Source organism: Zootoca vivipara, chromosome 13 (genome assembly GCF_963506605.1).
Source record: "Zootoca vivipara chromosome 13, rZooViv1.1, whole genome shotgun sequence".
Lineage (NCBI taxonomy): Eukaryota > Metazoa > Chordata > Lepidosauria > Squamata > Lacertidae > Zootoca > Zootoca vivipara.
Window position 1 is genome coordinate 30,313,921 of NC_083288.1, and position 27,602 is coordinate 30,341,522.

At 48.8% G+C, this 27,602-nt stretch overlaps 1 protein-coding gene across 5 annotated transcripts; it reads right to left on the bottom strand.

Moving 5' to 3' along the window:
- Window positions 1-27,326, bottom strand: LOC118095018 (proline-rich protein 36). Of its 5 annotated transcripts, none has more exons than XM_035135868.2 (14): window positions 27,243-27,326; window positions 25,521-25,871; window positions 24,440-24,661; window positions 22,414-22,482; window positions 21,878-22,105; window positions 21,160-21,249; window positions 20,379-20,468; window positions 18,445-18,789; window positions 17,444-17,554; window positions 15,452-15,685; window positions 14,810-14,854; window positions 14,259-14,351; window positions 11,487-12,410; window positions 3-3,563 (listed from the first exon to the last, which is right to left on the bottom strand). In XM_035135868.2, the coding sequence occupies exons 2-14, from the start codon at window positions 25,864-25,866 to the stop codon at window positions 1,546-1,548; spliced, it is 4,815 nt and encodes a 1,604-aa protein (XP_034991759.2). In that variant the 5' UTR covers window positions 25,867-25,871; window positions 27,243-27,326; the 3' UTR covers window positions 3-1,545. The 5 variants fall into 5 exon arrangements, with proteins under 5 accessions (XP_034991763.2, XP_034991761.2, XP_034991762.2 ...); XM_035135863.2 differs by having other exon boundaries at window positions 27,197-27,310; XM_035135872.2 differs by lacking the exon at window positions 27,243-27,326 and having other exon boundaries at window positions 1-3,563; window positions 24,440-24,576; window positions 25,521-25,652.
- Between the last annotated feature and the right edge of the window lie 276 nt (window positions 27,327-27,602).

Here is a 27,602-nt window from a genome sequence, read left to right on the forward strand (position 1 = left end):
GTTCCAGACGGTCCGCAGAGTACTTAACCTGAAGCGTACTTAACCCGAAGTATGAGTGTAATTGGTTCCGGAAGTCCGTACTTAACCTGAAGCATACTTAACCTGAAGCGAACTTTCCCATTGAAAGTAATGGAAAGTGGATTAATCCGTTCCAGACAGGTCCACAGAGTACTCAACCTGAAGTGTACTTAACCCAAAGTATGAGTGTAATTAATTCTGGAAGTCCGTACTTAACCTGAAGCGAACTTTCCCACTGAAAGTAATGGAAAGTGGATTAATCCGTTCCAGATGGGTCTGCGGAGTACTTAAACTGAAAATACTCAAACCGAAGTGTACTTAAGCCGAGGTATGACTGTAGCAGTATCTCTTATACCAAATGAAGACATTGCTTTCAAAGTTGTTTATTTAAAGTACCACTTGATTCTCTGCAATAATTCACTTTTATTCTTTCCCATCTACATTCCAAGATATTCTTTATTTTTGGTTGATACAAGTATTTCAAATTACTTGTTATTAAAATATGCATCAATGCTACATCACTACCACCACTTATTCCAGTGATTAGAACAGTTAATTGATGCTGCAATCTCTTAGGGTTTGAAGACAACCCAGTAGACGTGCCTTTCAGCCAGGCTGTATATTGAAGACAGCATTTCATATCCTAAAAATCTGAAGTGGTGGGGTTTTGTTTTGTTTTGTTTAAAAAGAGATGTTTCTAGTCCATACTGCTGTAAAAGTAATATTGTAAATGTGCAGGCAATGCCAGATATAAAATCTCAGAAGCCTAAAGGGAGCTGACTAGGGTTTCAAGGGATCAGTACTATGTTTCCCATCAACTGAGAAATTATGCAATATAAGTGACTCTGTGCTGTTTGCTTCATCTGCATAATGTATAGTCACAGAATTGAAATTCAGAGCACATTAAAAAAATAACTTTTCTTATTTGATTTTTACCTTGCCTTTCTTCCAAGCTCAGGGCAGCACAGATATTCCCATTTTTAAAAAATCCTCACAACAACACTGTGAGGAGGAATGACTGGCCCAGGAGACTGCAACAACCTACATAGCTGAATGGCAACTTGAACCTCGGTCTTTGTAGTTTAGTGGCAATTTGAACCTAGTCTGAAACTTTGAACATTGCATTATGTTGGTCCAGAAAGGAATACACACTGGCCTGTCTAGAAGACATTGTTTGTAAAAGGAGCCTGAGTTAGCCTATCCTCGTTTTCGGGTTCAAGGCTCTTCCTGCACTCCCATCTTATGCTTGAGCACAGGATGCAGATAGGAAAAGCTGTGCCACAGAATGGCATTGCATGAACTGAAATTGCAATTCCCTGGGAACAGATTGCCAACATCCAGGCACAAACCAAGATTCCCAACACCTGGAATTTACTTGGTAGGGCACAAGAGGTTTTTGCTTGCGGGTTTCTGAATGCACTCATCCCACCTGGTATGTCATTCCTACCATCCACCCTGGGGGAGCGGGGGGGAGAAAACACCTCTGGGTGTGAATGATTTCACAGAACAGCTCCTTAACGCTTGCTATTACAGGATAATACATTTATCAGAATTTTTGGGAGGAGGACTGCTCGGGGGAGTAAATGAATAAGGCATTGGTTTTCCTAGCAAAGAGGCACGAGGACTGCCCTGCTTTTGCTCAGCTTCTTTGGAAACCGTGGGCAGATTTTGGCTAGGAGAACCATAATCCATGCTGGCGTGAAAAGCATAGGAGGGCTGCAGGGATGGGGAGCTGGTTTCTCGAGGGGAAGGTGGTGATTTTGCCGACTGTGGGCTTGCAGTGGTCACAGAGCTGACATTAGCATGCTGGTGCTGGTGGATGAGGGCCTGAGGCTTAGAAGCATCCAAATTTCTGTTCGTTCCAGGTGAAGTATATGATGAGGGCTGCCAGGATAGGGTGGTCGTGGTTTCCAGAGGGGAAGGGGATGGGTGTGCTGATCTTGTGCTTGAGGTCACACTAACATATCGCTGCTGGCTGATGAGGGCCCAAGACTCGGAGCACAGAGCATCAGAATTACCGTTGATCCAAGAAGAGGTGCCCGACGGTTGCAGAGGTGGCGAGGTGGTGGTGGTTTCTAGAGGGGAAGGTGGTGAGCTTGCAGGTCCTGTGCTTGAGGAGCTTACGGCATAGTTCTTGCTAACAATGTTCTGCTGATGCACCAAGGGCCAAGAGTCAGAAGGCAGAGTGCCAGAATTACTGCTGGGACTAACAGCGGCATAAGATCCAGAGGACTGCTGGGTTGCATTGGTCGAAGCAGACTGCGAAGTGAGTGGCTGTAGGCTTGAGGTTACAGGAGAGTCCACACCATCGTACTTCCCCCAATGTGTGGACGTTGGAGACTTAGAAGGTACTTTGTCTGAAGGTGCAGCCACAAGATTTTTATCTGCCACAGGGACAGAACTCCGCGGCAGACCATCTAGCCATGTATGGTGGTGGCATTCTGATTGGTGGGCAGTCCGAGATTTGGGCGAGTGGAGGCTGGCTGTGTTTTGAGATGGTAAGGAAGTAGGAGACGTCCCTGCAGGAGTCAAACTATGGGGGAGTCCTGCGGTTCTGGGTGGTAGCTGCTCCTGAAAAAAGGAATCTCGTCCCGAAACTGCAGAAGCATAGGACCTCTGCTGCTGAATTTGGGTGGGAGGCTGAGTCTGTCTGACTGGAGGCACAGCTTGGGCAGGCAGCGTCTGTGGTGCAGTCTTCTGAAACTGGATCCCAGAGGGTCTTACAGAAACTGGTAGGAATGGTGCTGGGTAGAGAGGAGGCATCTCTGGAATAAATGTGGCAGGCGGGTATACAACTGGCTGAGTCCATGCTCCAGGACTGGTAGAGACAGGCTGGAAGATGGAGGGAGGTGGTGGTGTATCATTGTTAAAAAACCAATGGTTAACCAGATCTGCAGGCCTGGAGACCATGCTGTCAGGTTTCAAATTCTCATCCCTTCTGGTGGCTTGGGAATCCACTGGGTAAACTACAGGAGAGTTGGGAGTGTCTATTAGCTTGAGTGTCATCTCTCCCCCAGGAGCTACTGGTTTGGGAGTCCCAGGTAAAGTACTAATTTCCTTGTTGGCTGGTGGTCCAAGACATTCAGAAGGCTGGCGGAGAGAGAGATGGGGCTGAGGCGGAGGCAAAGATGTAGGCTTGCGAAGTGCAGTCTTTCGAGAAAACTTGGGAACAACCAAAGGCTTGTTTTTAGGTGGGGAGTGGCCAGAAGTCACTGCAGAGTCTTGCACTTTGGGCAAATCAGGATGGCCTGAAAGGTCTCTTGAATTGGCTGTGGCCCTCTTGTGCTCGTGCTCTTGCAAAAGAGGTACTGTTTTGGGTATCTCCTTGAGATGGCCCTTGGGTAGAATGCAGGACTCCTTATCATCTTCCTTTTCGAGGGGCTCTGAAGCCCGGAGGAAAGTGGAGTGGGGCTGTGGTACCCCTGGAGCCTTGGGAAGAGGGGCAGGCTTGGGACCTACTACAGGTTCAGCTGCTGCCATCGTTTGGGGCAGCGAGTGACAAGGAGCCACTGCAGCGTTTTCCACTTCGGATGGGACAGGCTGATCTGAAACAACAACAACATTTACTGTTATGAGAGAAGGATCACAACTGCAGTTAGAAACAGGGGTGGGGTGGGGAACAGAAAGGTCAGTTGGTTCCTTCTTGAAGCCTCATATGGAAAGACCGGGGTGGGGGGGTAAGCTTGGGAATCTAGATGCTGTTAAGCAGGGGAACTGTTTGTTCATTTTTAAACTAGATCTCTCTTTCTCTTTGGTGATCAGTCCTAGCCAAGCAAGATTGTCTTCCATGAATATGGCCTTAACGGTGTGTCAGTGAGTGACTATGGAGGCCAATTCACTCACGGGATCATCACCCTTGTCGTGACGAATGGGCTTGCACGTTCCCATGATCCTTGTGAGCAATGCCGCCGGGAGTCGTACTCCCAGTAGGATCACCCAACACGGTCAAAAGGGAGGAGCTAGACCAGGGGTCAGCAAACTTTTTCAGCAGGGGGCCAGTCAACTGTCCCTCAGACCTTGTGGGGGGCCGGACTATATTTTCGAAAAAATATGAATGAATTCCTATGCCCCACAAATAACCATAGCTGCCAAGTTTTCCCTTTTCTCGCGAGGAAGCCTATTCAGCATTAGGGGAAATCCCTTAAAAAAAGGGATAACTTGGCAGCTATGCAAATAACCAAAGAGATGCATTTTAAATAAAAGGACACATTCTACTCATGTAAAAACACCAGGCAGGCCCCACAAATAACCCAAGTGTCCCTGCGTCCAGTCCCTGTGTCCGTGGGACTGCACTACTGCGCATGTGCCCCACAGACAGCCGTTGGGACTTGGAACGAGCAGGTGCGGCGGGGCGCGGCTCCACCCCGAAGGCTCGTCCTGGGGCCACAGCAGGCAGGCTCCTCCCTGGGCCGGGCTCCGGGCTCCTCTCCGGGCCCATATAAGGCTTCCGCGTTGGGAGGGAGGTCCATCCAGCCCTCGCTCGGGCCTGCCGCCGTGCCTCGCCTCACATCTCCCCGCTCTCCGGCCATGGCTGCGGCGGCGGGTGAGGAGGGCGGCGGCGGCAGGGCCCAGGCCGATGCCGCCTCTCCGTCCCGCTCCTCACCCGCTCGGCGGCGACGGAGGAGAGACCATGGCGGGTCTGTGGCCGGCCTTGCTGGTGGCGGCGCTCCTCACCAGGCTCTGGTATGGCCGTGGAGACGGCAAGGGGAAGGAGGAGGCCGGGGGTCCCCTCAGCGGCAGCATGGAGACTGAGGTACAGCGCCTGGTTCCCTCCCTCCCTGAGGGGAACTAAATAATAATACTAATTTTTATTCTTTCTACCCCGCCCACCTGACTGCGTTCCTAAGTTGGTACCCTAACTTTTCCTGCCTCCCCTAACTGCTCCTCTCCCAACTTCTTCCTTTCCTGCCTTGATTCGTCCCTGAGTGGGTCACTGTGGGGTTCTCCTCGCTGCCCCATGTCTTGGAGAGGGGGTGTGACACCCCCCCAAAAAAAAATACCTGGGGTTTTCTCTCTCTTCCCCGCAAGGGACTGCGTGCATCATGTGCTTTCCACGCCAGCCCCGCAGAGACTTCGGCCGGCCGGGCGGAACTGTTGAAATCTGTTTTTACAAACGTTTCACCACATATGTTCTAGCACCCGTTAATTTAACGGGCTTCATGATACTAGTTTTAAATAAAATGACACATTCTACTCATGTAAAAACATGCTGATTCCCAGACCATCCGCGGGCCGGATTTAGAAGGCGTTTGGGCCGCATCCAGCCTTAGTTTGGGGACCCCTGAGCTAGACAAAGAATGATCCAAGAAGTCTTTGGAGGCAGAACAGGCGGAAGATAACAAGCAGTATGTTACAATGGCTGTGAAGGCGGATGAAGGCTGCAGCAGATAAGAAGAATCTGCCAGTCGTCATGATACTCATGCCATTGGAATAGAGCCTTACTGCGAAAACAGTGCATTTATCAGCGTGCACTGATCTCCACACAAAAAACAAATTCACACACAGAAGAGTCTTCCGAAAACCCATCCCAAGCCCACCCCCCTTCCCCGGATGTGAGGGACAGGGGATATCGCGAAGTCCCTCCCCTCCTGAGTTCAAGCCCAGCACTGACCACAGGGGAAAGCAGAGGGAGCTCTGATTCCAGTGGGGAAGCAGGAAGTCGGGTCCGAGGCTCAGGCAAGGTAGCGGAGCCAGGGTCCCAGGTGGGACAGGAAGGGGCAAGTAAGGGGGGGAGACCCATCCCTCCAACGCCAGAATTACGCAGAAAGAGGAGGGGCAAGAGGATGGGTCTTCCGAGGCTTTTGTGCTGGGGAAAGACGCGCCAAAAGTCATTCGGAGGTTCTGATACCGACTGAACACATCACTCTGTGTAAATAGCAATGACTTTAGCACTGTAAATACGCAGCACCAATAAAAGAATAAAATGCAGAGCTGCGTAGCGTCGTTACTCTGAAGTAGCCTACTCCGGCCACTGTGACAGCAACCTCCGAATCTTTTTTGGGCTACTTTGGAGTTGCCGGGATGAGCGTGCCAGAGGCGGAGAAATGGCGGCAGCTCGCTGAACAAGCGCAAGAGGAGCTGCAGAAGCTGCATCTGCAGGCACAGGGAGAATTAAAGGCAGCAAAAGAAGAGACTAAGAAGGTCCAGGAAGAACGGCTACAACTTGTGGAACAGGTGAGAGCGCTTCAGGAAAGAGAGCAGCAATTAAGGGCGGTGGCGGTAGACCTCCAAAGCAAGCTAGATGCAGAGAAAGACAAGGCGGGAGGGGCTCCCCAAGTCCAAGTGCTGCCAGGAAGGAGAGCAGGGACCCTTGTAAGCAAGTTCAATGGAGACCCGAGGGAATATCATGGCTTTGAGACTGAGATCGTGTATGCTCTTGAGCTGCACCAGAATGAGTTCCCCGATGATGAGCACAGAGTAGCGTTTATTGTGGAACATCTGACCGGAGCAGCCAGGGAGTGGCTAAGACCGTTAATTGCAACCAAGAATCCTTGCATGAAAAATGTCCAACAATTTCTAGAAGGTTTGAGGACGATGTATTCGTCCGATAGTCATTTGGACCAGACTAAGGAGGAACTGCATAATTTACGCCAAGGAAATATGACAGTTCGCGCATATTGGGCGAAATTCACCATGCTGGTGCACAGACTGGGGTGGGTTTTGGAGTCGCCTCCTATGCAAGCTGCGTTTTACTTGGGTTTGCACGAGGAGGTGAAGGATGAACTCTCGAGAGGTCCAAAGCCCAGTACTATGGATCAGCTGAGCAAAGCGGCTCTGGCGGTGGGGGTGAGACAGGAATCCCGGTGGAACGACAAGCAAGCGACGCGCGCAAAGCGGGCTTGGTTCCCACGGTCGCAAGAGAAGCCACTCCCTCAACAACCCTTTCAAGCCACGCCTGGAGCCAGCCAGGACCAGGAGCCCATGCAGATTGATAGCGCGCGCGCGCGGGCTTTTCAAACCCCAGCGGCGCCAAGACGCAAGGAGGGAAGGGGCGGGAATTGCTTTCTCTGCAACTCACCCCAGCATCTCGTCAGAGACTGCCCACATCGCAGGGAGTGGCAAGGAAAGGCGGGAACGGTGGTGCCCTCCCCCACTGACGCAGCACCACAGCAGGGAAACGGGAAAGCCTGGCTGCAGGAGACAAGGGGCAGCAGCCAGGCACAGTCTGCAGACAACAGCCCCAGCCCGCCCTCCCGCACAGAGAGGAGCAGAGCCAGCCCACCCCTCCCAGAGCAGGAGTGGTTTTAGAAGTGACGCTAACGCTCCCAAATGGCTATCCCCTGACGGTCCTCGCCCTAATTGACAGTGGGGCGTCCGCCAACTTCTTCTCAAGAAGCTTTGCAGAAGAGCACCAAATCCAGCTTTTGCAGTTAGATTTTCCTCTGCACGTGGCAACCATTGACGGCAGGGAGCTGCTGGGAGGGGCCATCACACATCAAACCCCCCCCATGAGAATGACGGTGGGAAGGCACTCAGAGACACTGGCGTTCAACGTCACCACCATCTCAGACCCCCCCATCGTCTTGGGCATGAGCTGGCTGGCGCGCCACGACCCCTCCATCAGTTGGCACCAGAGGTGCATCACGTTTGGGTCGGACTTTTGTCTGGAACATTGCATGCAGCACCAACCAGGGGAGGGGCCTCCGATAGCCACGGTGGCCACCATGCATATCAAAGGGGGTGAGGCGATACCCAAGCAGTACTGGGACCTGCAGGAGGTCTTCAGCGAAGCGGAGTCCGACCACCTACCCCCGCACAGGCCTTTTGACTGCCAGATCAACCTGGTGCCAGGGGCGACGATACCCCCAGCCAAGCTGTACGCCATGTCAGACCAGGAGCTGGAGGATCTGCGCGCTTTCATCGACAAGAACCTCAAGCGGGGGTTCATAAGGGAAAGCAAGGCAGCAGGGGGCAGCCCGGTCTTCTGGGTGGACAAGAAAGACACGCAACAGCGCCGTCTTGTGGTGGATTTCAGACGACTGAATTCAGTGACAGAGCCAGTGGCTTTCCCCATGCCCAGAGTGGATGATCTCCTGACAGCGGCACGCAGGGGCAAGATTTTCACCAAGCTGGACCTAAGGGGGGCGTACAACTTGATCAGGATCCGGGAAGGAGATGAATGGAAAACCACGATGTTCACGCCTCTGGGCTCTTTTGAATATCTGGTGATGCCCTTCGGTTTGCAAGGGGGCTCAGCATGCTTCCAGGCCTTCATGCACCACGTCCTGGGGTCCCTCCTCTTCAGGAAATGCTTGGTCTTCCTAGATGACATCCTTATCTACTCGAATGACCCAGTGCAGCATGTGAAAGATGTCAGAGAGGTGTTGCAGCGCCTGAAGGAGAACCACCTGTATGTGAAGCTGGAGAAGTGCAAGTTTCACACCAAAGAGGTGGACTTCCTGGGCTACAAGCTGTCAGACAAGGGGCTGGCGATGGACAAGGACAAGGTGCAGGCCATCCTGGACTGGCACAGCCCCAGGACGCGCAAAGATGCCCAACGCCTACTAGGCTTCGCTAACTTCTACAGGAAGTTCATCAAGAACTTCTCTCGCGTTACGGCTCCCATCACGGACTGCCTGAGAGGCAAGCAGAAGTTCAGGTGGACACCAGAGGCGCAAGCAGCGTTCGAAAGCCTCAAGAGAGTGTTCGCCTCAGACCAGAACCTGTTCCATGTGCTGCAGGACGCGCCCCTACGCATTGAGACAGATGCTTCTGAAAAAGCTGTGGGCGCCATTTTGTTGCAACTGGACGCCAACAGGGAGTGGAGACCCTGTGCCTTCTTCTCCAGGAAGCTGACACAGCCTGAACGCAACTACACAGTGTTTGATAGGGAACTTCTTGCGATCTACGCTGCGTTCCAGCACTGGCGACACTTCCTGGTGGGCGCAAAGCACCCCATCCAGGTGTGCACAGACCACAAGAACCTGGAGTTCTGGAGAACGGCCAGGGTGCTCAACCAGCGGCAGATACGGTGGGCAGAGTTCTTCTCGAACTTCAACTTCTCCATCCACTACATCCCGGGAGAGCAGAATGTCAGGGCGGATGCCCTCTCCCGCAAGCCAGAGTACATGGAGGAGGAGGCGCCACCAGCACCCAGGCACATCTTCCCCCCGTCAGCATGGTCCTGCGGAGCAGCAGTGGTGAGCGAGGCAGAACTCACAGCACTGACGGCAGCGGATGAATTTGCCAACCGCATCTTCAGAGAACTGAGAGGGGGGAGGGAGCAGGCTAAAGACTTTGCAGAACGCAGGGGGCTGCTTTTCTACAAGGGTGCACTCTACCTGCCCACCACCCAGCTTAGACGTACGGTCCTCAAGCAGATGCACGACAACCCAACGGCGGGTCATTTTGGAAGGGACAAAACCGCCCACCTAGTCATGAGACACTTCTGGTGGCCAGGGGTGCGGGAAGATGTTCGAGACTATGTACGGGGCTGTGACACCTGCCAGCGGGCAAAGGTGGTCAGAGCAGCGCCACCAGGCTTGCTGGAGCCCTTAGCCACCCCACACAGGCCGTGGGAAGTGGTGTCCATGGACTTCATCACAGATCTGCCTTCTTCCAGGGGCAAGACCGCAGTGTTGGTGGTGGTGGACCTCATGTCCAAAATGTGCCACTTTATACCGTGTGCCAGGGCGGTCTCGGCAGAAGAGACAGCCAAACTGTTTGTGGACCACGTGTTCAGACTGCATGGATTACCTTTAAGGGTTATTTCGGATAGAGGCCGCCAATTTGTTTCCAGGTTCTGGAGGCGGCTCATGAACCTCCTGCAGGTGGAGGTCAGCTTGTCGACAGCTAGACACCCGCAGACCAACGGACAGGCGGAGAGAGTCAACGCCATTCTGCAGCAGTACCTGAGATGCTACGTCAGCCAGCGGCAAACAGACTGGGTGGATAGACTGCCACTGGCAGAATTTGCCTACAACAATGCGGTGCACGTCTCCACAGGGGTGTCGCCCTTTAAGGCCAATTACGGGCGCGACCTCAGATCTTTCCCAGAGAGGGAGGGGGAGGAGGAGGAGGAGGGCCCACAGGCTGAGGATTGGGCAGAGGAACTGGAGACGGTGCACCAGCAGCTCAGAGAACACTTGGAGAGGGCCAAGGAAGCGTACAAAAGGGAGGCAGATCGCCACAGGCGACAAGGGGAGGTCATCAGGGTGGGGGACAAGGTTTGGTTGTCCTCGGAGGGCCTGCCCACCAGAGGGAGGTGCAAAAAGCTGGCGCCCAGAAGGCTGGGCCCCTTCACAGTCACGCAACAGGTCAACCCGGTGGCATACAGGCTGGCACTGCCAGAGGACATGAGGGTGCATCCAGTGTTTCATAGATCACTGCTGTCGCCGTATAGGGAAAGCAGCAGGCTCCGAGACAGCGAACACACCCCCGAGGGAGGGGGGGAGAGGGGAGGCAGGGAGCAACTCAATGAAGCCACGGCCATCCTTGATTCACGGAGGGGGGTGGGGGGCCTGGAGTACCTCATGGCATGGGAGGACGCTCCGCCCTCCCAGAATGAATGGGTCCCCGCCACTCAGATACAGGAGGAATTCTTGGTGGAAGAATTTCACGCCCTCTTTCCCCACAGACCCAAGCCATGGCACATGGAAAGGGAGGGGGAGGAGGAGGAGGCACGGGAGAGCAGCTCACCATGGCGCTGGGAGGCGGAGTTTGAGGAATCGGAAGACGAGGTATGGGTGTCACCAAGATCCACCCAGTCAGAGGCAGAAGCAGATTGGCAGCACATTTTTACCCCCACCAGCTCAGACGCCACGGACTTTTTGGGATTCCAGTCCTCCCAGGCGGAAGGGGGGGCCTCGCAGGACTGGGCGGAGGTGTTCACACCAACGGGCTCGGAAAGCACTGAGTTCCTAGGTTTCCAGTCGTCACCGACACCTGGGGGGGACCTGGGGAGGGGAGAAGGGGAGCTTGGAAGGGGGGTGGATGTGAGGGACAGGGGATATCGCGAAGTCCCTCCCCTCCTGAGTTCAAGCCCAGCACTGACCACAGGGGAAAGCAGAGGGAGCTCTGATTCCAGTGGGGAAGCAGGAAGTCGGGTCCGAGGCTCAGGCAAGGTAGCGGAGCCAGGGTCCCAGGTGGGACAGGAAGGGGCAAGTAAGGGGGGGAGACCCATCCCTCCAACGCCAGAATTACGCAGAAAGAGGAGGGGCAAGAGGATGGGTCTTCCGAGGCTTTTGTGCTGGGGAAAGACGCGCCAAAAGTCATTCGGAGGTTCTGATACCGACTGAACACATCACTCTGTGTAAATAGCAATGACTTTAGCACTGTAAATACGCAGCACCAATAAAAGAATAAAATGCAGAGCTGCGTAGCGTCGTTACTCTGAAGTAGCCTACTCCGGCCACTGTGACACCCCCCAAAAGTCTCATGGTGATTGGCAAAAATTAGGTCCATATTCCAAACAATATGAAAATCATAATAAACAGAGCAAAAGACGCTGCAAATGAAAAAGCACTTACTGGATTTGACAGGTGACACTTTAGCAGACACAGGTAGTACCAATGTTTGGACTCCACAGCCCTCCAGGCGAACAATATCAGGCATCTCCAGCAGGCACTGTTTGGCAGAGGAAGCATTGTCAAGTGGCAGGTGCTGCTGATAGGCAGCGCTGTAGGCTGCACGGAACTGGAAGAGCGACATGCCCTCGGGGTGCATGGCCAGGATGTGGGCCACCCGCTTTTTCAGTTCCTCCAGGTCCTTAGAAGGCTGTGAGTTCATCAAGTTGGATTCTCTGGGCAGCTGGTTATCCCGTGAGTGTACCTCTTTGGCTAGTGGTGATGGCCCACCAGACTGCCATGCACTTGGCTGATGGAGAAGAATGCCAGAGGGAGGTGCCTGGTGTGGAAGAATGCCGGAGGGAGGTGCCTGGTGTGGATGAATGCCGGAGGGAGGTGCCTGGTGTGGAAGAATGCCGGAGGGAGGTGCCTGGTGTGGAAGAATGCCGGAGGGAGGTGCCTGGTGTGGAAGAATGCCGGAGGGAGGTGCCTGGTGTGGAAGAATGCCGGCGGGAGGTGCCTGGTGGGGAAGAATGCCGGCGGGAGGTGCCTGGCGTGGAAGAATGCCGGAGGGAGGTGCCTGGTGTGGAAGAATGCCGGAGGGAGGTGCCTGGCGTGGAAGAATGCCGGAGGGAGGTGCCTGGTGTGGAAGAATGCTGGAGGGAGGCTGGAAGGAATTCTTGGCCTTGCCTGACAAAGCACCACGAGGCTCCTGGGAGGGTGGAAAAAATGGGAAAGTGGCAGATGGGACATGCATGCTGCTGTTGTTGAGCCAGTTCTGCACTCCTGGGGACACAAAAGCAGTTGGAACAGGTGGGCCCCAATTCTGTGATTTATTTCCAGAGGGGTTGCAGATGTTGAACGAAGGCTTATAGATGCCACCAAAGTCTAAGAAAAAAAGAGAAGAAGGCCATTATTGCTGGGGCAGTCAACAGAGGATGTTTATTTGTTAAAAAATATTTTAAACTCATCTCTCTGCCAAAAGCCCCCAAGGTAGCACTACATATATCTATCTATATGGTTTTAAAGACACCCGGTTGGTATCAGCAACACCACCAATCAGAACACAAGGCGCAAGAGCAGACAACTGTTGTGACTTGGGATCAAAAAGTAAATAAAGAGAAAGGTGAACTTCTGAAGGGGAGAAAATTCCACAGCTTTGATGCCGCTCCAAAGAAGGCTGTCGGTACCAACGATGCTTCATAGGATGGGAGCACACAAAGCAGGGCCTTCACAGGGAGGTTCATAAGAAAGCTGGCAGCCCTGAAGGGATTCGGTGCTTTCCAGATGCTGTGGATTACAATTTCCGTTGGATCCAGCCAGTTTTGCCAGTGGCCAAGGATGATGGGAGCTGCAGCTCAAAACATATGGATGGCACCACATTCGGTACTCCTGAATTTGTGTTTTTATATTGTAACCTACCCTGTGATCCTTGGAAGAAGGGCAGTACAGTATAGAAATTTAATAATAATTCCTAGCATCTTCAGGAAGCCTAGAAAAATACTCCTGCCTGAAATTCTGGAGAACTGATGGATCAGTAGACAATACTGGACCTGATGGTTCAAATGATCGGTCTTGGTAGAGGACAGCTTTCAATGTTTCTATGTAACCTTTCCAAAAAATTCATTGACGTGAAGAAATATGAACAAACCATTGAGCTGTGTGCATCTCAGTGCTCCTGACTGTGTTAACTATCTATTTCCCAGTTTCCCCCTTGGTCTTCTGTCATCTCTCTGTTATTTGCCTATGGAATCTCCATGTTCCGAGGTCAGCTAAGACTCTGAGAAGGACAGTTTGACCACAAAGGAATCCATGAGCAAAAACATTTTTATTTGTTCTAGCCAGACAAATGGAGAGAACAAACAAGAATTGTTTGTTCTGGTAACCTTTTAATGAATTACCAGCTATCCTGCCCTGCGCCCTGATTAATGCCAATATATTACAAAACCCTTTCAATACCCGAAGGGGAGCTGCAGCCATTCTCAAAAGAATGTCCACTGTAAGATTAAATTGCATAGAGATGGTGGCATTCATTTAGGTTTTCCTCAAAGCCGACCCACTGAAATTAATGGATGAAACTTAGTAGTGGTCATTAATTTCCATGGGTCTACCCTGAATAAAACTTGCCTGAATACCACTCTGAGATAGTATCCCATTGATTTCCTTGCATTGACTAGATCCAATTATAAGTCATGTTGTATCCTGCCTAGATTTTCTTACTGTATATGCTCAAATTAATGATTCTGGAATCATGTGAATTATGGTGAGCTCTGGTCATTAAGGAATCATTCTTTAAGCCAGGCATCCCCAAACTCAGCCGTCCAGATGTTTTGGAACTACAACTCCCATCATCCCTAGCTAACAGGACCAGTGGTCAGGGACGATGGGAATTGTAGTCCCAAAACATCTGGAGGGCCAAGTTTGGGGGTGCCTGCTTTAAGCATTATGAAATGATGCCAGTGCTATGTCTAAGGATGACTAAGACCTACTAGGAAGTGGCAACTGTGCCATCTTTTGAAGATCTCGTAACAGTCAACAGCATGCCCTAGCAAGCAAGATGGATTTCCAGATTACTTACCATCTACAGAAAATAAATCATCTCTGTAAACCATCTTAGGAAGTTAGCTCAATCTGTCTATCAGTACAAACTGTGCTCTCTGTGACTTAAACTATTGTTCTCCTGCATCACCATCCCTGCATGGGTGAGAACAGAAAGGAGTCACCTTGGAGATTTACCTGGTGCACAGTTTGCTTGCTGGACCACTTTTGCTGGATGCAAGAGAGGCACAGGGGCAACAAGCAGAGGAGGGGCAGTCTTAACACCAGGACCTAAACAAGAAGAGAGGAACAGAAATAGCCATATCAACCAGGAGGGATGCTTACATGATCCAAGCAGCAATATTTCTCGTCCTCTAATGAAGCAGAGGCTGGATGGCCACATTATCAGGAATGCCGTAGTTGATTTCCTGGCACTGACAAGGGGTTGGTTTCCTTCCAACCCAAAAGATTCCATGACCAGTGCAGGGTTCAGCAGAGAGTTGTGCATCTCAAGTCAGGTACAGGCCACAACCAGTTTACGCCTGTCCAGTATGTGTGCGACCCCACACATGTGCACTGTACCAAACCCAGAAGTTACCCAAAAACATCCCCAAAAGAAAAAGCTCCGGGTTTGAGCAACACAGAACAGAACAGATACACAAGTGGTTGTTCCACGAACTAGCTATTACTGGGAGGCATGCAGAAATTATGCTGAATTGGACAGTAGCACTTTTCTGACTTTGACTTACATTTTGCCGTTTTCTTTTTCTTCTTCTTTTTCGTTTTGCTTTTTCCTAAGTTGGAGAAAGGGAAACCAGTGTTGATTCTGGAGCCTTCCTAACAACATGAGGTTAGGCTTACTCATGCCTGATTTCAGACAGGACTCTCCCAATGCCACGGAGAGACCAACTGAGAGCTAACGATTATATGTTCAATTTGAAGGAAGTTATTTCACCAAACAGATGATCAAAGCTGACAAATTAAATCAGTTCTATGAATAGATGAGCAGAAGTAAGTTGCTGGTGGTGATAATGACTGAAGTGGATATTGGAATAATATATCTGCTTATGGAATAATCTATCATTTGGCAATTTGTTGGTTTTTTAAAACTGAACCCCATGGCTGCAATGGTATATAATTCTTGTGACTTACTTTTGAGTCGTTTGAATTGCATTGTAAAGTCCCACTATATTCAGTAAGTCCCAGGGAAGCATGCAACTTTAGAACAAAGGAGCATTGAGTCTCATCTCCTGTTTGGTTCTGGCTCAGGAAAGAATTCAGATTTGATGGTTACGAGACAAGGAACCAAAATGCAATCTAGCTTTGCTGGCTACCCCAGGCAACATGGGAGTAGAATGTTGCAGTCAATCCTCCCCCCCTCCAAAATTCACCTGATCCAATCGAAACAACACATTTACGTCTCTCCTCTCGGTATCTGATGTTTAAGTTAGGCATTTGACGCTCCAAAAACTCCAGTGTGTCCTTGTGGCCTTGGGCGATGCTGAACTTCTCCAGGTCAATTCTTTTCCTGGCCAGCAGGAGCTCCTGCACTTTCTCAACCCTCAGACCTTCACTGTATGTGCTTATGAGGTTTGTGAGTGATGCCAAGACATCTGTCAGCGAAGCTAGAGGAGGGGAAAAGCATATTAGCATGAAGACTACGGTGAGGTAGGCAGCAGCAAGCAAAGATGGGGCAAAGGAAAAGCAACTGGGAAGAAATATATGACACTTCTCCTGCTCCAGGCAAGCTTGCTGTTTTGTTTCACTTTAGTTCTAAGGATTCTTGGCATATTGGTTGTATTTTATAAAACAGGCATCCCCAAACTGCGGCCCTCCAGATGTTTTGGCCTACAACTCCCATGATCCCTTGCTAACAGGACCAGTGCTCAGGGATGATGGGAATTGTAGTTCTGAAGTTTGGGGATGCCTGTTATAAAATGTCACAAACTACAGGTGAAACTCGGAAAATTAGAATATCGTCAAAAAGTGCATTCATTTCAGTAACGCAACTTAAAAGGTGAAACCAATATACAGTATGAGATAGATGCATAACATGCAAAGCAATATATGTCAAGCCTTTATTTGTTGTAATTGAAATTATTTGTTGTTAGGTGGGTCAATTATAAATGGAATACAATTAATGAAATGTAATAGCGACGTTTATTTTTGTATTATTATAACTATTTGTTTTATTACTGTGGAATTTCCAAAAGAAAGCATTTATAAAAGTTAAAATAAAAATAAAAATAATAAGTTGAATTACTGAAATAAATGCACTTTTCGACGATATTCAAATTTCCCGAGTTTCACCTGTACTTTGATAAATCTAAACCTCAGGAAAAAAAATCTGCGTACCAAGTCAAATATTAACACAATGTTTTCTTTAAAATGTCAATACACTTTGGGAGTGTTACTAATCAGGAAGAGGCCAATATTCTTCTACAGTTGAAGGGCTAAGCCATCACCAGACCTGTGCTATTGATTTTAGGGAGAAGAAAAGGCTAAGAAGTAAACCCTACACAAATCTGGGAGTTGCTAAGATGGTTGGATGGAGTCCATTAGGCTTCATTCTGGCAACTCCTGCAGCCAAGCTGGTGTCAAACTATTTGCTCTGCTTTCCTTGCCATTTTCAACCTTACAACAACCCCATGAGGACAGTTAAGGCTGAGAAATTGACCACGGTCACACAGTTTGTTTCATGACTGGGTGGGGAAATGAACCTGGGACTCCCCAATCCTAGTTTGACATTCTGACTACAGTGGTACCTTGGTTCTTGAATTTAATCCATTTTAGGAGTCTGTTCGACTCCCGAAACCATTCAAAAACCAAGGTGCAGCTTCCGACTGGCTGCAGAAGCTTCCTGCACTCAAATGGAAGCCGCGCCGGACATTCGGCTTCTGGAAAATGTTCACAAACCGGAACACTTACTACCGAGTTTGCAACGTTCGGGAGCCAATTTGTTTGGGAACTAAGCCGTTCGGGAACCAAGGTTTGACTCTACTCTACTTCACCAGTAAATGAAGCCAGAACACTGTGTACCACGATTCTCTGATTCTATAAAGCATCAGGAATCTTACAACTAAAAACGCAAAAGGTTTCTAATCTTTACGGTTGCAAGAGTAAGCAGAAAGTGTGCTATTTCTGAATAAACATGCCTGGGGCTGTACTCACAATGTGGTCCTGCACAAACACCAATATGCATAGACACAGAAGCAAGTCGTGGGCTGCAGAGAGATTCTTCACCCAATGCCAAGCCATACAAATCAATGGTGAATGTGATACAAATACTCTAGCTGGCCTGTACATTCCCACTCCCTCTGTCTGGCCTCTGTGCTGCTCCTGCACCTGGACCCAGCATCCTCCGGAGTTAAATGCAATCTTACCAGGCTTCTTTTTGAGCACATTTTGGTTCACAGGTTTTGATTTCCCAGCAGGCCGTTGCATGTTTAAGGGGGCAGAAGCACAGGACTGGGGCACAGTGGAAGTGCAGGAAGCTGGAAGAGAAAGGAAGCAGGGGAAGAAATGTGAGAAAGCATGGGAGTTAACGCACAGGATCTAGGGATCTGCATAACTTCAGCTGTACCGGGAATATAAACATAGCCGTTATATTATGCCTCAGTACCCAAGCTCTCACAAAATCCATTTTTTTCTGCTTTTTTTTTTTAAAAAAAGAACCATTTGATAGAAATATGCCAGTTTGGTCCTATGCCCTGTCTCCTTCTGCACCTGGACCCACGAAACTCACTGGTGACCTTGAACCGGTCACAATCTCTCAGCCTAACCTACCTCACAGGGTTGTTGTGATGATACAAGTGGGAAGGAAGAGAACCATGACACCTTAAGCTCCCTGGAGGAAAGGTGGGATATAAAGTTAGTAAGATATAAAGTGGGATATAAAGTAAGTTATTCAGTGTTTGGCCAAAACGAAAAAAGCAAAGAAACCCCTGGGATCAGTGTAACGGCAATTTATAGAAAGTTATGAGCATGGCTACAATATACTTCAGTACTTAAGCTCCCAAGAACTAGGGTTTGTCTTGAAGAGCCAAAAAAAGAGGACAGCCCGAGCCAGGGAAATAAGTGTGTGGGGCCACCCGTTCGTCTCTTTCCCTGCTCGGGCTTGGAGCAGCTGCGGCGTGTGGAGCAGCCCATGCCCAAGCCACACGAGTCCAAAAATAAAATAAAAATAATCCCCCCCAAGCCATACATTTCCTTTGAAATGTAAACCCCCACCCCCCAAGATGGGCATGTTCGCCCCACAAAAGAGGACATGTCCAGGATTTCCCAGATGTATGGCAACCATACCACAAACTTTAAAATGTCTATATGGTTTGGGTTTTTTTAAAGGAACGTGTTTTTAGACCTCACCGTCACAGAGACATCTCACCTGGCTTTGTTTCCATTAAGTCTGGAGACAGGGTGTTTGATCCTTTGGAAGATGGGACCAGCACCGAAGAGGGACCAGCACCGAATGAGACAGGGGGGAGGCCAAGACTACCGGAGAGAAGTTGAACCAAACAATTGTGGGGCCACTTGCCATTTGTGAAAGAGTAACGAAGGCCCGGCACATCCAGGAGGCAAGACGTTACGTCTTCATACCCCAAATCTTGGCTGAAAGTCTCTAAGTCAAACCCATGCTTCTTCTCTAGGTTTTCCTTCAGTGCCTTTATATTCAGACCAGCGGGATGGTTTCCAAGAACATCGAGGATTGGCACCAAGGCAGCAGCCAGGTCTGAAAAGGAAGGATGTACTATTTCAACCTGATGAAAGTCACGTCAATACTACTTATCTCCACATTGGAGAATTGGGGCTCAGGCTGCAAGAAACTTAGGAGGCAGGGCACTTAGTTAATACATGACCAGGGTGAGACTTGCTTAGGCTGCCATTTGTCATCCTACACTAGTTCTCTATAGCTACTACATAGCTGTACTTGGTATAGAGAATGGAGAATGCAGTCCCCTTCTCATCAAGTGGATAGAAGTGGGAGACTCCTCCTAGTTGCCCCAAAAGACATCATACACAGACTAGCCACATAATCTTCCCCTCTAGCAATTGGAAAGATAACAGCCCTCCTATTCCATGCTACCTGCTCTGCAATGTCAGTGCTTTTGAGGAGCTCTGGCTGATACTTGGGCTTTTCAGGGGTGGAGGTGGAATGGACCGGGCAACTTTTTCTCCCTAACTGAAGCCTGGTTAGTTACAGGTAGGTAGCTGTTTTGGTCTGACGTAGTCGAAACAAAATAAAAAAATTCCTTCCAGTAGCACCTTAGAGACCAACTAAGTTTGTCATTGGTATGAGCTTTCGTGTACACATGAGCACACGGAAGCTCATACCAATGACAAACTTAATTGGTCTCTAAGGTGCTACTGGAAGGATTGTTAAAAAAAAATTGAAGCCTGGTTAGGTAGCATGGGTGAGAAAGGCACTGGAGACCCATCAGTGGAGTTCCCCACTGCTGAAAGTGCTTCACCTGTTGCCTCAGGTTTTCAAAAATGGCCCAGAGTCATGTGCTAAGAGTCGCATCTCTGAGAGGTAATTTGAATGAAAGCTACAATGGGCTAGAAAGGGCAGAGCTCTAGAGACATACCTGAAATGGAAGACTTGTTACATCTCTAACATGGAGGTTTTTACACCCCAGGCGGGTATATCTGTATGCCTCCTCTGATGGGAAAAGCTCCCAGGCGCTTGACTATTGGCGCCAAGTCTTCCCCCAACAGGGTGGCCATTTTGAGGTGCTATATTTCAGGTTGCAAATTGGTTGCTGCAATTTCTGGAATTCCCTCTGGAAACTGGGAATTGCATGAAGAGAAGCAAAGTACCTATCCACATTTAGAGTGCTTAAGATATACAGTGATACCTCGACTTACGAACGACTCGACAACCGAAGTTTTCAACTTACGAATGGGGAAAATGGCCGCATGCTTACGAATTTCTTGACATCAAAACAGAAACCGGGCGGTTTTAGATAGGGTTTTTTCGACTTACGAATTTTTAGATGGGGTTGCTTCGACTTACGAATTTTTTCTGTTTCCAATGCGTTCCTATGGGAAATTGCATTTCCAATGGCGCTTTTCGACTTACGAATTTTTCGACCTACGAAGGTGCCTTCGGAACGGATTAAATTCGTAAGTCGAGGCACCACTGTACATTAAATAGACATGGGACTGAAGTAGTGGCGATAAGATTAAGCATAGGTGGGGTGGTGGTTGGGGTTGAGTGGAGTCACAATTCAAAATGAAGAGGACAAGCCACCCATGTACCACATTCCAGATGCTACCTGCAGTACCAAAGAAACCTCAGGGTTCAAAACAAAAACTTACCAGACTTCTTTCCCATCAGCGTCTGGGGCACAGAATTTGAGTTGCAGGCAGAGAAACCATCATCAAGCGAGGGAACAGGGCTAGGGGAACCTACCAGAGGAGAAAACAAAGGTTGTTGAGGTGGTTCTTGAAGAAATGCTTGAAGGAAAAAATTTGGACCCAACAGATTTAAACATGGCAGACAGCCATGAGACAGTGTGATGGTGAAAGTGGTGACACACGTAGGCCTATAGTTTAGCTCCCCTTGATAAACCATGAGCAGTAAGACACTGTACAAACTTCAGCTGAATTGAGAGACTGAAAAGGAAGTCTCTGATCACCATTTGGCAGAAAGGGCAACCTCAACAACTCTTATCATTGAAAAGGTGGGATACTCCTGTCACGTCAGGGTGATGCAGCCTTGAGTATTGTTCCCCAACCACCTCCCAGGGGTGCTCAGTCTAGGCTATTTTGTAGGTCAGGCATTGTTCTGTTATGTTTTCTTGAGGCCTGCATATGCTAAAGTGATCCAAGGCAGACTATCTAGCATCCCGCTTTTGGAAAAACTTCAAGCAAAGATTTGAAGTGCCTGTGTATGAGAGGGGAGGGGAAGAGAGAGTCGTTCCTGCATAGGCCAGCTCCATGCCCCCCCCCCAATTCAAACCCAGTCCTTTCAAACTAACTGCTATTGAAGGCCACCATAGTCTATCTTTGGCCCCTTAAGGGGCTTTACTACCCAAAGAGCAATTAATGGATCAAGTGCAGGCACAGCTCCGCATCCAGAATTCCTAGGCAGCCTTACCAGATTTATTTCTCATTAGCCCATCAGTTGTGGTATGTGAGCTGCATACAGAGAAATCAGAGTCCAAGGAAGGAGCTGAGCTAGAGGGACCTGAGACGTGATATAAAGAGACAGGTTATGAAACATACCTTCTGTGTTCAGAGTAAATGACATAAGCCCATCAGTGTCATGGCCTGCACACTTTCTGCAGGCTTTGCAAGTAGTTTTTTGCTTATCAAAAGAGAAATCCAGCTTGCACATCACCAGCAAGCCCAGGTTAAAAGATGGGAATTGCAGAAAGAAAAAGAAGGCATGAGACAGGCAAAATACCAGGCAGACTGGAGAGCCTCATGTGACAAAACCTACGTACTGTACCTCATTGCTGTGGTACCTCGACTTACGAATTTAATCCATTCCGAATGGACCGTTGTAAGTCGAAAAATTTGTAAGTCAAAGCCAATTTGGGGGGGGGGAATTCGTAAGTCGAAAAACTCCTATCTAAACAGCATCCAAAATGGCGGACAGAACTCTGTTCATAACTCGAAACATTCGTAAGTCGAGGTACCACTGTACTTCTGAAGACTATGTTACCGAGCCCAGCCTTGCCCTCGTACTCTCCCTGAAGCCAATTCATAGGCCCTTGCTCATGCCAACAATGAGGCTGGCACTCTAAAACAGTCACCGAATGGGGCCAGGGGTGCTGAACTCACAAGTGATAACATTTCAATCTTTGCCTTACGCGATTCAAGCTGGACAACGCAATTCCGGGTCCTATTGCTGTTTCTGAGAATCAGACCAGGAACATCCTGCAGGCATGACACCGTGTCACTGTAGCCCAGATCACGGCGGAACATCTCCAGGTCAAATCCACAATTCTCTAGCAGGGCCTTTTTCAGGTTCTTCACCTTCAGACCCGGAGTATGACATTTAAGGACTTCCCAGATTGGCACCAAGGCAGCTGACAGATCTGAAATGAAAGCACTGACTTCACTTCTCATGTCTATAGTACCTTGCACTATGACGGCACCCTCAGGATTCTGTGCATGTGGGAAGCAGAAAGGCTTGGCTAGAATGGAACCTATAATGGATACCCCATGAACCACAATGAGTTCAGGAAGTTGCATTTAGCAAGGAGTTTGACGGAACTACTGCAGAATCAGAGACTGGAGCCATGGCCTAGGAACCACAGGACATAGGATCCAGTCTCCTGCCAAGTGTAAGTCATTTGTCACTTACACACATAGCAACATTACTCAAAGCAGTTCACTGTTTTACCTGGTGCCTGGCTTGCTGGTTCTTCCACAAGGTTCTCAGTACTGACAGAAGAAGAAGGTGCAGAGGGATCTATAGGAGAAAAATCAAATCAGTCAGGAATCAGTTTCAGAATCAGTTTCTCAGCGTCTGCATAATAACTGGAAATGGGGAAGCAAATTTTGAGCGACAAGAGTTTGTTCTCAGTGGAGAAAAGAGTACAGTAGTACCTCTTGTTACGTCAGTCTCCTTTGCGTTTTTCCAGGATACAAACGCAGCAAACCCAGAAGTGTATACTTCCGGGTTTTGCTGCGTCCACATGCACAAAAGCGCTCTGCGCACCTTGTGTGTGCGCAGAAGTGCTCTATCGTGCACGTGTGTGTGCACAGAAGCGGCGCTCTATTTGCAGACTTTTCAGGGTGTGAACGGCACCCCAGAACGAATAGAGTCCATAACTAGAGGTACCACTGTACTCAATATAATGTTCAGAGCACTTTTTTAATCATTACTACATGACATGCTAAACAGTCAAGTATTCAGCAGCTCAGTTCCAAGACTCCTAAGTTCTACTCTTAAGTTTCCTTCACATTTCACTCTGTTAGTTACTCTGGCCTCTTCCTTCCCTCTCCACCCCTCTTTGTCTCTGTCCTTGACAAAAATTTAACTTGTGAACTCTCTGGGACAGGGAGCTGTAATTATTGCATTAAAAACTCTGTAAAGTTGATCGCCATTCCGGATGGACGGGAGTTTGCTCGCTCGGAGAAACTCCGGCACATTGAAGAAAGGGGGTATCGCAATAGTGCCGCGGACCCCCAAATAAACCTCAGATCGGGCTTTCTGAGGACATGGGACTCGGCGGGCACCCCTCAGAAACAACCCCCTCAGATTTTAAATTGTTTGTCTGTGTTGTGGTTAACACATAGCTCTCAAGAAAACAGGATGGTGATAGTTAAAGGAAAAGGTAATACAAATTCAAGTCGACAGCTATTAACCATGAAAACTAAACCGAACCTAAAGGTTTAGAGCAGGCACCCCCAAACTTCAGCCCTCCAGATGTTTTGGACTACAATTCCCATCATCCCTGACCACTGGTCCTCTTAGCTAGCGATCATGGGAGTTGTAGGCCAAAACATCTGGAGGGCCGCAGTTTGGGAATGCCTGGTTTAGAGGCACTACAATATACCTCTAAATACCAGTTGTGGGTGAGGGAGTAGAACTGTCAACATCTGAAAAGGGCTACTGCCTTCATAACCTGCTCATGAGCTTCCTAAAAACACCTGGTAGGCCAAGATGTGAAATAGGACATTATACTAAATCAAGGGTGGAAAAATCTGTGGCCTTCCAGGTGTCGCTGGACTACAATTCTCATTATTTTATGGCCATCAGTCCTGCTGGTTGGGTTGCTGAGAGCTGGAAGTCCAACCATATCTAGAGGGCCAAAGCTTCCTTAACCTGGCTTACTGAGCTTCTGCTGGATCCAGTGTTAGAAAATGGGATAGGAAAGCTAGGAGCCAAATGGCTTCTGGGGCCTGGGTTGTGGGCGACCAAAACATAATGTCTAGTCACCACGGGGGGGGGGGGTTAGCAACACTTTTTATTTATTGATTTGATAAGCATGAATTAATATGCAATTCACATGACACGTTGTTAATATCACATTTTAAGCAGAAATTGTTAATACTGTACATGTTTAATTTACTGTTTACAATCTTGGCACCATACTTTAGTTTTCAAAACACTACTCTTTATTGTTAACATATTGTCTCTTTAACATATACATTTTAATAATCCTTGAGTGTCAGCCAGGCACATAAAAATTTTCCTAGACTTTTGGAGGTGCTCGCAAATGGAGAATCTTTAGGCGCAAAAGGTGCCTGGTGCCCTGCTAATGTCAAACCTGGCTGGATCTTACATGAAGTGGGCAGTCAAAACTTTCAACTGGAACCCCCAAGTTGCTTTTTTAACATAATTATGATCGAGAAGATCAGAAACAACCCCTTCTCTCCCCACCAAAAATAAATAAATTCAAATTCAGCTTCTTGCCTTGTACCTTCAATAAGCTGAACCACACAGTTCAGTCTGTTCTGTTGGTATGTGATGTTTAAATTCGGCATTCGCTGTTCCAAAAATTCCAGTGTGTCTGCGTAGCCTCCACGAACGCTGAGCTTCTCTAGATCAATTCCATCGCTAGCAAGAAACAATTTCTGTAGTTTCTTAATCCTCAAACCCCATTGGTACCTCTTTAGAACACTGAAGAGCAACCCCAAGACTCCTGCCAGAGATGCCAAACAATGCAGATCGCAAATCAAAATTCCGTCAGACAGTGATATGATGCAGAGCAATCCAGATTTCAACTCAAGTTATTTTTAGAAAGACATCTGTAAGAACCCAGAATGCTCAACCTAAAAATGAGCTAAGCATTATAACCATTCCCCCCTCTGGCTCCAGTCTACTCCATGTCCCCCCTCCCAGCACCTGTCTGCTGCTGCTACACCCTTCCGCACCCATTCACATATAATCCCCCGAACTCCACAAAAGTGGTAACTGTTGCCGCACTGGCAAAAAACCAGCCCTCTCTTTGCCACCTCCCTGATGCTTGGAATGCTGCTATGGCAGTATCTGGGCTCAGGAACCCTATCCTGAAAGCCAAGAACAGATTGCCCACATCCTTATATGATTCTCAGCATTAAGCCTCCTCAGCGCCACCTTGAAAGCTCCCTGGACATTGCAGATTCTCATCCAGCAATGTTGTACAGGATTTGGTTGTCTGAATCTATCTTTCATGGAAGATTTTGCAGGACAGCCCAAGTTTGGATGATACTGAGCTTCCGATGTTCCTCCATGGATGAGTTTTAGTGCAGATATGAGTTCTAGGGCCAACCAGCATTGCATTTACTTATTAACTCAGAAAGACAGCTAATATTTGTATTGGAGAATTAAATTTGGCCACCAGTCTCCAGCAACACAGACTTGGATTTTGCTGTTTTGTTTGGTGCTGGTTTTAATGTGCATGCTATTTATTGCGGTAAGCTGCTTTGAGTTACTTTTGTATTGTTAAAGAAATGATGAATAATAATAAATAATAATAATAATAATAAATAATGGTTTTAATACATAAGGTATACATTTACCCGTTTCTCCTCCAGGGTCTTCTTCATCTGTTAACCTCAAAGCTGGCCCTCCAGAGATGTCCACCCCATTCTCTCTTCCTTCAGCCCCGTGGCCAAGATGGAATCCATTCGCTAGCTTTACAACTGGGACCTGTGAGTCACCTTCTTCCACAACCACAAAGTCCTTCATTTCAGCCAGAAACTGCTTGAGCGAGCTGTACCCATGACGAGTGATTTTAAGCTGGTAGCCATGCAGCCGGTGGAAGGCCCCAGCGAAGTCCCCAAAACTGAGCCCCAGGGGGTTTCTGAGCAGTAGGTCCAGCACATTGCTCTTCAGGACATCGGGGTCCCCCTCTTCCAAGGCCATGAGCCCTGGAGTCAGGTGGAAACATCAAGGAAAAAATGGCACCAGGTGATTCAATTCCTTGGAGATCCTCCCTGCCTTACATCATTTGTTTTCTGTGCCTCTGAAAGAGTTACGACACCATCAGTGTGCTTCATCTGTATGATGGAAAAACTCAGAAACACTGCAACTTGAGCATTTCCTTAAGAGCTTTTGGTGGCATTATTTTGATATAAAAGAAGTTTGCACACTCTTTGTAGTAAAATGGGGGGAGACCTGGGCTATCCCTGCCCCCCACAATAAACACCACAGCCATTCTTCCTGCCTGCAGTGGATGTTCAGACAGCATGGAGAAGTATTACAGCTCCTCCATTACCTGAGGGATAGCTCAGTTGGTAGAGCATGAGACTCTTAATCTCAGGGTTGTGGGTTCAAGCCCCACATTGGGTGAAAGATTCATCCATTGCAGGGGGTTGGAACAGATCAGGCATCCCCAAACTGCAGCCCTCCAGATGTTTTGGCCTACAACTCCCATGATCCCTAGTTAACAGGGCCAGTGGTCGGGGAAGATGGGAATTGTAGTCCAAAACATCTGGAGGGCCGAAGTTTGGGGATGCCTGGACTAGATGATCATCGTGGTCCTTTCCAACTCTATGCGGGGAGGAACTCCAGTCAGGGTCCCTCTCTGGACGTTGGAGCTCTTTTCGCATGCAGCAGCCCCTATTGGCTGTTATTTACTCTGAGCTTCAAGGGGGAAGTCAATGGGGCAGCCTTAAATCCAGCCCTACCCCTGTCTAAATTCCATTTAATAAAGCTTTCCTCCAAGTGAGGTTAGGATTGCAGCTTTAGCCTAGATCCAGCCAACTTTGGTTACAAAACTGAGCAGGAAAAACATTATTTACTTTGTTGCTCATGTCAGGAGGAATCTCTCAGCAGTGTAAGCAACCTCGTTATCAGCCCCGGCAGAGATTAACCACCCAGCCTACCCTTCGTTTACTCAAGATAAGTTTCTCCCCAAGTCGGTCGTGGTAACGTCCTAGTAAACACTGCGAACAGTCCTATGCGATGTTTCTTGGGGCTGAGACTGAATTCGCGCACACATCGAACCGAAGGGGGCTCGATTCTGAGTAGGCACTACCTCAGATCGCTTCGGATTTCATTTTTAAATTTTAGTTTTAGTAACAGGGTAAGTGGAAGAGCCGAGCACCGCTAACGCGCCGATCGCAACCCTGCAGCAAACTGCTGACTCAGAGAGGGCGTGGAGGGGGGGGGAGCCCACGTGAGTTAAAATGCAACAACAGCCCTCTCGCACCCGCCAGGAACAGGACATTTATTCAGAGTTTTAAGTCCTCACCTAGATCAGTAACAGGACATTTGTTCAGAGTACTTTAAGTCCTCACCTAGATCGGGTTCTTCCTCCTGCAGCTGAATTGGGGAAATGAAGCAGAAACAGGAAGCGTTCAGCAACTCTGCAGGAAACAATAAGAGCCGGCTGCTTTAGTTTCTATTTCGCTTCGTCACATGATCGCGCCTCTTGCAACATGGGATTTGGGTCAGAGCATCCTCCCTAGTTTGGGAGGGGAGGAAAGATGCCTTGGGAGCTCGGCGTCTCCCTTTTCTATCACCCGGTCCTCCCAGGGTCTCGTTTCGTTTTTAGAGTAGAAGCCTAGACATTGTCTACTAAGAAGTCAGAACTACTGGGTTTCACTCCCAGGTAAAGTAAGTTTCAGCCCCAGTTGCTTTGGAGGGGGGGGGGGGAG

Excerpts from the sequence above, each read along its gene's own strand:
- LOC118095018 (XM_035135868.2), bottom strand. The coding sequence starts at position 25,866 with ATGGCCTTGGAAGAGGGGGACCCCGATGTCCTGAAGAGCAATGTGCTG. Across the intron at positions 18,790-20,378 it reads GCTGATGGGAAAGAAGTCTG|ACCTGGCTGCTGCCTTGGTG; the intron begins GTAAGTTTTTGT and ends CTTCCTTTTCAG. Across the intron at positions 14,352-14,809 it reads GAAAAAGAAAACGGCAAAAT|GTCCTGGTGTTAAGACTGCC; the intron begins GTAAGTCAAAGT and ends CTTCTTGTTTAG.